The 10,084-nt window shown below is 54.5% G+C and overlaps 1 protein-coding gene across 3 annotated transcripts; it reads left to right on the forward strand.

Moving 5' to 3' along the window:
- The first annotated feature begins 753 nt into the window (after nucleotides 1–753).
- LOC132473166 (proline-rich protein 36-like) lies at nucleotides 754–9,417 on the forward strand. Of its 3 annotated transcripts, none has more exons than XM_060073160.1 (7): nucleotides 754–1,999; nucleotides 2,699–2,824; nucleotides 2,912–2,976; nucleotides 3,538–3,641; nucleotides 3,761–5,427; nucleotides 7,742–7,866; nucleotides 8,911–9,417. In XM_060073160.1, exons 1-7 carry the CDS (start codon nucleotides 1,876–1,878, stop codon nucleotides 8,917–8,919), a joined length of 2,220 nt encoding a protein of 739 aa, XP_059929143.1. In that variant the 5' UTR covers nucleotides 754–1,875; the 3' UTR covers nucleotides 8,920–9,417. The 3 variants fall into 3 exon arrangements, with proteins under 3 accessions (XP_059929143.1, XP_059929144.1, XP_059929145.1); XM_060073161.1 differs by having other exon boundaries at nucleotides 9,025–9,417; XM_060073162.1 differs by having other exon boundaries at nucleotides 1,865–1,999; nucleotides 2,707–2,824.
- The last annotated feature ends 667 nt before the right edge of the window (nucleotides 9,418–10,084 follow it).

Consider the following 10,084-nt stretch of genomic DNA (forward strand, 5'->3'; position numbering starts at 1 on the left):
CTCCTCCTTGGCGCGGTGTTGGTCTGTTGGTCGTTGCTATGATCAGCTCTCTGCCCTCCTCTGTAGGGCCGTGGGTGCTGGCTGTGAACACCAGGGGGGTCCTAGTGGCCGCTCAAAGCTTTACAACACTGCCTCACATTCACTGAGACACCTGGACCCGGTCCATCTGGCGGAGGCCTGGACCCGGTCCACCTCGTGGGGTACTAGACCTGGTCCTAGGCCCAGACCTGGACCCGGTCCACCTCGTGGTGTACTAGACCCGGACCTGGACCCGGACCTGGAACCGGTCCACCTTGTAGGGTATATTCCTGGACCTGGACCCGGACCTGGACCCGGTCCACCTCGTGGTGTACTAGACCTGGTCTTGGACCCGGACCTGGACCCGGTCCACCTCTTAGGGTACTAGCCCTGGTCCTGGACCCGGTCCAACTCGTGGCTCCTGGACCCGGACCTGGACCCGGTCCACCTCGTAGGGTACTAGACCTGGTCCTGGACCCGGTCCACCTCGTGGGTCCTGGACCCTGCCCTGGACTCGGTCCACCTCTTGGGGACCTGGCACACCCAGGACAGGGGCTCAACATGGGGAGCGTTGCTCTGTCAGACGGCCCCCGGCCCCTGGGCCCGGAGCCGGGGGCCGTCTGAGAGGATCATTATTTAAACAGACGTGGTCCTGGCCAAGGATCCCCCCCCCCATCACCTGGCACCCGCCCACGGTGAGCCCTCCCTACTCCCCCCTCCCCCCCTCCCCCCCGGTCCACACGAGCAGCTGCTGGGGTAATTAGCCGTCAGATCTTAACTTTCACTACAATACCCATCCTTGGAACCGCTCCACAATCTCTGCTCTAATTGGTTGTGAACGAGCCAGCCGTAACCAATGAGCAGAGGGCGCCCGCACGCCAGGGGCATTCTGGGTAGGATGCCCCGCCCGCCAGGGGCACACTGGGTAGGATGCCAACCGACGCCACCTTTCACCTGTGTTCTCTTATTTGTTTACGTCTGTTTTGGTCGCCATGGAAGCCAAGACAGTAAACAAGTAAACACGGTATTAGAACTCAGCAGTGCAGCTGGCTGGGGGTGTCTGTGTGTTTGTGTTAATGTCTTCAGGGTTAGGTTGAGTGTGTGTGGTTGTATGTTTGTGCGTTGAGGTCTTCAGTGTAAGGTTGTGTGTTTATTTGTGTGTTGTTGTGTGTAAGTGTGTGTGTGTGTGTGTGTGTGTGTGTGTGTGTGTGTGTGTGTGTGTGTGTGTGTGTGTGTGTGTGTGTGTGTGTGTGTGTGTGTTTGTCCGTTGATGTGTTCAAGTCTCCAGGGTTAGGTTGTGTGGTTGTGTGTCTGTGGTTGTGTGTTTGTCTCTATAGGGTGAGGTTGTTTGGGTTACTTAAGAATAGGGTCAGCGTCATACTCTTTCAACAATAAAGATTCACTTTACTGTCTTACCAACAGCACTATAATACTATTTTACCACCAACCGAGCCGTGTGTGTGTGTGTGTGTGTGTGTGTGTGTGTGCGTGTGTGCGTGTGTGCGTGTGTGCGTGTGTGCGTGTGTGTGTGTGTGTGTGTGTGTGTGTGTTTAAATCGTTAAATCGTTTCAACCAGTATCAGCAGCCTACTGGTCGCAGTGCTAGGAGTTGTAGCAATAACATGTTCAATATTTAGTCCATGACACGTTGCGCTAAAGACACACGCGGGCACCCGTAGTCCGTGACGTCATGAACCCGCATGGCTGATATCGGTTGAATGAACACAACTTTTACAAAGTTGGTAGTAAACAACAATCTTGACAGAGGATTACTCGGTCCGACATCACTCCACGCCCCCCGGAGAATACACTTAATCGGCGGTCCCTCAGAGTCCACCGTGCGGGGTCCCACTGAGGCATGACCATGTCCCGGTCCCGGTCTCCGGAGGTCCAGGGGTCCAGAGGGACCCTCGTCCCCCAACATCCGGAGGTCCGACCGGAGCCCCAAATACAGGGGCTCGTCCAATCGCGTACATATAGAGGTGAGAAGTTGGTGGGGTTGAATAAGACGCACGAACACCTTCCCCCCAAAGAGGCGACTATACCAGCCGAGTAATATACCAGGCGACTAATACTAGACTGATAAACCAGGAGACTAATGCTAGACCGATACTATACCAGGTGACTAATACTAGAAGGATATACCAGGAGACTGATGCTAGACTAATACTGTACCAGGAGACTGATACTGTTCAGGAGACAATACTAATACTATACAGGAGACAAGTACTAAACCAGAAGACTGATAATATACCAGAAGACTAATACTATACCAGGAGGGGAGACTAGTACTATACCTGAGGTATAGTACTATACCTGAGGTATAGTACTATACCAGAGGTCTAGTACTAAACCAGAATACTAATGCTATACCAGTAGACTAGAACTATACCAGAGGTCTAGTACTAAACCAGAAGAATAATACTACCAGAAGACTAATATTGTACCAGGAGACTAGTATTAAACCAGAATACTAGTACTGTATCAGGAGACTAGTAATAATCCAGAAGAATAATACTATACCAGAAGACTTACATTGTACCAGGAGACTAGTGATAAACCACAACACTAGTAATAAACCAGGAGACTAGTATTAAATCAGAAGATTAATATTGTACCAGGAGACTAGCACTAAACCAGAAGAATAGTACTGTACCAGGAGACTGAGTGTTCTGTCTCAGCCGTGCAGACCCCCAGACGATGGACCTGCGATCGCTACTCGGTCTTGACTAGCGGGGACTCTCCCGGGGACGAGGTCACCCAGGACATCATCTGGGACCCCACCTCCCCCACCCAGCCCGGCCCCAGTACGTACCCTCACTCACAGGGGGGTGGGACAGAATGCTGGTGCTGCAATGAAGCCTGTACGATCAGCTGCTCTCATGTGTTTCCAGGCGGGGGTTCCAGGACCACCAGGATGGTGAAGATATCCGACATAGTGAACCGCATCGCCCCCAAGGTCGGTACAGCTACCGTCCACCGGGTTCGCCTCACACACCGCCGAGCATCACACCGCGCCTAGCATCACACACCGCCTAGCATCACACTGCGCCTAGCATCACACCGTGCATAGCATCACACCGCACCTAGCATCATACCGCACCTAGCATCACACTGCGCCTAGCATCACACCGCGCCTAGCATCACACACCGCATCTAGCATCACACACCGCCTAGCATCACACACCGCCTAGCATCACACAACGCCTAGCATCACACCGCACCTAGCATCACACTGCGCCTAGCATCACACACCGCCTAGCATCACACCGCGCCTAGCATCACACCGTGCCTAGCATCACACACCGCCTAGCATCATACCGCACCTAGCATTACACTGCGCCTAGCAGCACACACCGCCTAGCATCACACACCGCCTAGCATCATACCGCGTCTAGCATCACACACCACCTAGCATCACACACCACCTAGCATCACACTGCGCCTAGCATCAGGCCGCCTCTGGGCAGTGAAGGTGTCATGGTGGCTGGTCTAACGGCCGTGTGTCCGATGCCCGCAGGACGTCCGGCCGGCGCCGTCGCCCCTCTTGCAGTGGATGGGCGACTGCGGGGTGTCCTGCACCCCCGAGCCCCAGACGCACCGCGCCCGCAGGCGCTCAGTCAGGTCAGAGTCCACCTCTAGTCCTCCTGGGGCAGGACCCCACCCTCCTCCTGGCCAGGTCTGATTCCTAATCGAGCTATAACTAGTATCTAATGGGGGTCCTGATGTGTCTCTCTCCCCAGGCAGAGCAGTGTGGACGGCCTGGTGGAGCTGGCCCGAGCCTTCGACCGGAACATGGAGCGCTCCGACGACCTGGCCGCCGCCCCTCGTCTCCACGACGACCTGGCCGCCGCCCCTCGTCTCCACGACGACCTGGCCGCTGCCCCACGTCCCCACGGCGACCTGGCTGATGACCCCCGTCCCCACGGCGACCTGGCCGCTGCCCGGCGTCCCCACGGCGACCTGGCCGCCGCCCCTCGTCCCCACGGCGACCTGGCTGATGACCCCCGTCCCACCAGCAACCTGGCCGCAACCCCCCCTCCGCTTCCCCCCCCCTCCGAGTCGCAGCGGGTGGAGGCGGAGCTCCGGGCACTGTTCGACAGCTCTACCCAGAAGGTCAGCGGGGCCCTGAGCCAGGGGGCCCTCAGCGAGGGGTCCCTCAGCCAGGGGTTCAGCGGGCCCCTCAGAAAGGGGGTCAGTGGGCCCCTCAGCCAGGGAGCCCTCAGCCAAGGGGCCCTCAGCCAGGGGGTCAGCGGGCCCCTGAGCCAGGGACCCCTCAGGCCCTCAGACCGGCCCCCGGGGGTGGCGGTCCGGGGCCCGGGGTCGGTGGTCCAGGATTTTGAGGATGACTTTGAGGACGACTGGGAGGACGATGACCTGATGAACGACTCGCTGGTGGTTGCCACGACCTCAGGGGCTCCCCCGGGGGTCGACTCCTCCTGCCCACCCCAGGGGAGGACTCCCGGACCCATGGGCGGCCGTCCCGGACCCAGGACCCCCCAGCGCAGCACCTTCAGACTGGAGTCCAACCCAAGGTGTCTGGCACCCCCCGCCTCAATCAATCACAGGTCAGAGCGCCTGCCCCCCCCCGCCTCGACCAATCACGGGTCAGAGCGCCTGCCCCCCCCCGCCTTGACGAATCAAGGGTCAGAGTGCTTGCCCCCCCCCGCCTTGACCAATCACAGGTCAGAGCATCTGCAGGCAGTTCAACCTGTCAAAAGGCAGCCCGTTACCACGGTGACGCCGCTAACAATGGTGACACCAGTAACCAAGGTAAAGCCGGTAACCACGGTGAAGCCGGTAACCACGGTGAAGCCGGTAACCACGGTGAAGCCGGTAACCACGGTGAAGCCGGTAACCACGGTGAAGCCTCAGTCGAGCGCGGCGGTCCAGGGCCCCGGGGCCCCGGACGGCTGGTGGGACGAGGGCGGAGACGACCAGCTGCTGCTCCAGGTGTGTGAGGACGTAGAGAAGTTCTCCAACAGCCAGCCCTCCTCGGCCCCTCAGGCCCCTCAGGCCCCTCAGGCCCCTCCCTGCGGGCGGGGTCACCCCAGCACGCCCGCCCGGGGGCGGGGCCTCTCCACCACGCCGGTGGCCATCGGGCCCGCCCCCCCATGGGGGGCGGGCCAGCCGCTGGCGTGCGGGTACAGGCGCTCTAACTCGGCCCCGGTGGCCGGCGGGAGGGCTGCGAGCGGCCAGGGGGGGGACGTCCAGACGAAGGGCGCTGGGGTCACAGCCGACCAATCAGCTCTCTCTCAGAGCCATCCCGGCAGCCATGTTGGACCACGTCACCTCAGAGACGCTCCAGGGACATTCCGCCCGCAGACGGTGACCTCCAGACCCTCAGGAAACTCCCATCATGCAACATTCAAGAGGCACTTCTCAGAGTCCTCCGCCATCAGCAGCAAAGGTCAGTAAGCCACAGGGTCTCTGGTGTACTCCTCCAGACCTGCTGGGTAACCTCTGGTCTCCTCTGGTCTCTGGTCACCTCTGGTCTCCTCTGGTCTCTGGTCACCTCTGGTCTCCTCTGGTCTCTGGTCTCCTCTGGTCTCTGGTCTCCTCTGGTCACCTCTGGTCCCCGGTCTCTTCTGGTCTCTGGTCTCCTCTGGTCTCCTCTGGTCCCCGGTCTCCTCCGGTCTCCTCCGGTCTCTTCTGGTCTCCGGTCTCCTCTGGTCTCTGGTCACCTCTGGTCTCTGGATTCCTCTGGTCTCCTCTGGTCTCTGGTCTCCTCTGGTCTCTGGTCTCCTCTGGTCTCCGGTCTCCTCTGGTCTCTGGTCTCCTCTGGCCTCCTCTGGTCTCTGGTCTCCTCTGGTCTCCGGTCTCCTCCGGTCTCCTCTGGTCTCCTCTGGTCTCTGGTCTCCTCTGGTCTCTGGTCACCTCTGGTCTCTGGTCACCTCTGGTCTCTGGTCTCCTCTGGATTCCTCTGGTCTCTGGTCCCTGGTCTCCGGTCTCCTCTGGTCTCTGGTCTCCTCTGGTCTCTGGTCTCCTCTGGTCTCCGGTCTCCTCTGGTCTCCGTTCTCCTCTGGTCTCTGGTCTCCTCTGGTCTCTGGTCTCCTCTGGTCTCCGGTCTCCTCTGGTCTCCTCTGGTCTCCGGTCTCCTCTGGTCTCTGGTCTCCTCTGGTCTCTAGATTCCTCTGGTCTCCTCTGGTCTCTAGATTCCTCTGGTCTCCTCTGGTCTCTAGATTCCTCTGGTCTCCTCTGGTCTCCTCTGGTCTCCTCTGGTCTCTGGTCTCCTATGGTCTCTGGTCTCCTCTGGTCTCCGGTCTCCTCTGGTCTCCGGTCTCCTCTGGTCTCTGGTCTCCTCTGACCTCCTCTGATTTCCATGTGTTCCCTTGTCTAGAGCTGAAGATCTTTGCCCAAACCCGACGGGTCGGGTCGGGTTCGTTCTAATTGCTGTCATTTTACACGGGCTCGGGCCGGGCTCGGGCTTGCGCGGTAAATTAGCGGTCAGGTGATGAATTTCGCTTAGCGCGAGAAAGATTGAAGGTGAATCAAAGGCTGGCCTCTGGAGATTACGTTTTGATTGCACCACCAAAGAAAGCAAAGTCTGAGGCGTGGAAAAGGTTATGTGAATTGCAAAAAAATGCGGCGTTCTGTTAAAGTATGACAGCAAAATAACAGGAATTCATCACTGACAAGGCATGCTGATCGAAGCTGTTCACCACCAGCCACGAGTGCCTAACAACCTATTGTCACATTGTTTGTTACAGCATCAAAATCCATGCCTACAAAGATAGACAGTGTAGCCTATATAGGCTAATGTTGGCATTATTCTTAAATGCCATTCTTATTCAATTTGAGCTGCTGTTCACTGTCGCGTTGAGGCCGAATTGTGGAGAGAAGTGGCAAAGCAATCCAGCGGAGCCTTTATCTCAATTTAGTTATTATTCGTTATTTTGTTACTTATGCCAAATACCCATCTTAATTGAGAATTGTAATTTAATTTGTTAAGAAAGACTAATGTTCATTGGCGCGTTGGCCTATTTATATTCGTATTGGTGGTCGTGGAGAGGTGGCCGCAAGCAAGTCCCTTTTTCGTTTGTCTTAGTCTAATCTAAATTTTATGTTGTCTTAGTTTAGATTTTAGTTTAGATGCATATTTTAATATGTAGGGCTGTTAACGCATTCGGGCTCTGAAAAAACCGAGGTCATTCGGGCTCGGGCCGGGTCTGGCCTAACGTTTAAGGCCCGATTACAGCTCTACTCTGGTCTCCTCTGATTTCCTTTGATCTTTGGTCTCCTCAGATCTCCTCTGCTTTCCATTTGTTCTCTGATATCCTCTGGTCTCCTCTGGTCTCTGGTGTCCTCTGGTCTCTGGTCTCCTCTGATTTCCATTTGTTCTCTGGTCTCCTCTGGTCTCTGGTCTCCTCTGGTCTCTGTTCTCCTCTGGTCTCTGGTCTCCTCTGATCTCCTCTGGTCTCTGGTGTCCTCTGGTCTCCTCTGGTCTCCGGTCTCCTCTGATTTCCATTTGTTCTCTGATATCCTCTGGTCTCTGGTCTCCTCTGATCTCCTCTGGTCTCTGGTCTCCTCTGATTTCCATTGGTTCTCTGATATCCTCCGGTCTCTGGTCTCCTCTGATCTCCTCTGGTCTCTGGTCTCCTCTGATTTCCATTGGTTCTCTGATATCCTCTGGTCTCCGGTCTCCTCTGATTTCCATTTGTTCTCTGGTATCCTCTATTCTCTTGATTCCTCTCGCTGATCACCATGTGCTCTCTGGTCTCCAGCGGTGTCGACCGGTCAGGTGAGCGTTCAGTTGATCTCCAGGTGCTCGGCTGCTGACATCGAGAGGAAGAAGCAGGAAGCTCTCGCCAGGAAACGCAAGCGGATGCAGAACTCCCAGAAAAACGAGGTGAGAACGGCTTGACTGTTGAAACATCAAGATGAACAGACATAGACCACTCTGTAGCAGTAACATACCAGTAACATGCCGCTCTGTAATAGTAACATACTGCTCTGGAGCAGTAACATAACAGTGACATACCGCTCTGGAGCAGTAACATAACAGTAACATACCGCTCTGGAGCAGTAACATAACAGTGACATACCGCTCTGGAGCAGTAACATAACAGTGACATACCGCTCTGGAGCAGTAACATAACAGTGACATACCGCTCTGGAGCAGTAACATAACAGTGACATACCGCTCCGCAGCAGTAACATAACAGTAACATACTGCTCTGGAGCAGTAACTTAGCAGTGACATACCGCTCTGGAGCAGTAACATAACAGTAGCATACCGCTCTGGAGCAGTAACTTAGCAGTGACATACCGCTCTGGAGCAGTAACTTAGCAGTGACATACCGCTCTGGAGCAGTAACATAACAGTGACATACTGCTCTGGAGCAGTAACATAACAGTGACATACCGCTCTGTAACATAACGCATAGCGCTTTGTAACAGTAACATACCACTCTGTAGCAGTTACATACCGCTCTTTAACATACCGCTGTTACTTAACGCTCTGTATAACACACCGCTCTGTAGCAGTTACATACCGCTCTGTAACATACCGCTCTGTAGCAGTTACATACCGCTCTGTAACATTCCACTCTGTAACATAATGCTCTGTATAACGTACCGCTCTTTAGCAGTAACATAGCGCTCTGTATCATACTGCTCTGTAACATAACGCTCTGTATAACATACCGCTCTGTAGATGTAACATACCGCTCTGTGGCAGTAACATACCGCTCTGTAACATACCGCTCTGTGGCAGTAACACACCGCTCTGTAACATACCGCTCTGTAACATACTGCTCTGTATAACATACTGCTCTGTAGAAGTAACATACCACTCTGTAACATACCGCTCTGTAGCAGTAACATACCGCTCTGTAACACACTGCTCTGTATAACATAGCGCTCTGTAGCAGTAACATGTTGTGTTCCTCAGACCTCCTGAAGAGCTGCTACTGTCCACTCAACCCCCAGGAGGGTGTGTTCTCGTCCAGATCAGTGATTGTTGCTCTGCTGGATTATTCCTCCATGCTATCTGTTTACATTCCAGTGACAGCGGTTTTGTTTTATTGCATCAAACCGTCGTTGTCCGAACTCTCCCCATGAGGTCAACCCTCCGTTGCTGGGGGTCAAGCCACCATGTGTTGAGTAGAAGTCCAGATGACCAGGCTCTTAAGACTATGTCAGCATGAAGAGCAACACACCTACGGGGATCCACACAGTCACCATCGTCAGGTGGCCAACATTTCTTTAAAGTCGATGACCATGAGACATCCTGCCAAATCACTGTTGCCTTCATATACGTACTGCTATGTAGCCATGCTAGTTAGCCATGCTATGTAGCCATGCTATGTACCAACGCCGCACTTGCACTGTTTGTACTTATCTTCGTGATGGCTAACCCTTTTCGACCAAACTAAGAATAATAAAGTTATTCCACCTTTATGCCCGACTGCTTTCTAACTGACGCACAAAATGGCCGCCGCCACATCAGATAAACCGAGAGGCCGCATCCGGACCCTCTCCAGACCCCCAGTAGCACTACCCCCGTTCCTTATTGTTCGACAGGCGACGCCTGACTGACACTCTGACCTGAGCCCCTTAATGAACACCTGGACTCCCAGCTGCAGGACAGCACCCATCCATCACCCGGCTGACACCGTCACCGTATCCAAACACATCCTCAGCACTGGGCTCCAGTTCCACAGCGTGTTGTCTCAGAACATGAACACCGCCAGACACGCCTCCTAGAATCTAGACCTAGACTAGTCTAACCTCGTTACCTGAGGGTTAATTAGATAACTAACTAGACCTAGACTAGTCTAACCTCGTTACCTGAGGGTTAATTAGATAACTAACTAGACCTAGACTAGTCTAACGTTGTTACCTGAGAGTTAAGTAGATAACTAACTAGACCTAGACTAGTCTAACCTCGTTACCTCAGAGTTAAGTAGATAACTAACTAGACCTAGACTAGTCTAACCTCGTTTCCTGAGAGTTAAGTAGATAACTAACTAGACCTAGACTAGTCTAACCTCGTTACCTGAGGGTTAATTAGATAACTAACTAGACCTAGACTAGTCTAACGTCGTTACCTGAGGGTTAATTAG

The sequence above is a fragment of the Gadus macrocephalus genome, chromosome 15 (genome assembly GCF_031168955.1).
Source record: "Gadus macrocephalus chromosome 15, ASM3116895v1".
Lineage (NCBI taxonomy): Eukaryota > Metazoa > Chordata > Actinopteri > Gadiformes > Gadidae > Gadus > Gadus macrocephalus.

Coding starts and splice junctions, on each gene's coding strand:
- LOC132473166 (XM_060073160.1), top strand. CDS start 1,876: ATGACCATGTCCCGGTCCCGGTCTCCGGAGGTCCAGGGGTCCAGAGGG. Junction 2,000..2,698: donor CCAATCGCGTACATATAGAG/GTGAGAAGTTGG, acceptor GTTCTGTCTCAG/CCGTGCAGACCCCCAGACGA. Junction 2,825..2,911: donor CCCCACCCAGCCCGGCCCCA/GTACGTACCCTC, acceptor ATGTGTTTCCAG/GCGGGGGTTCCAGGACCACC.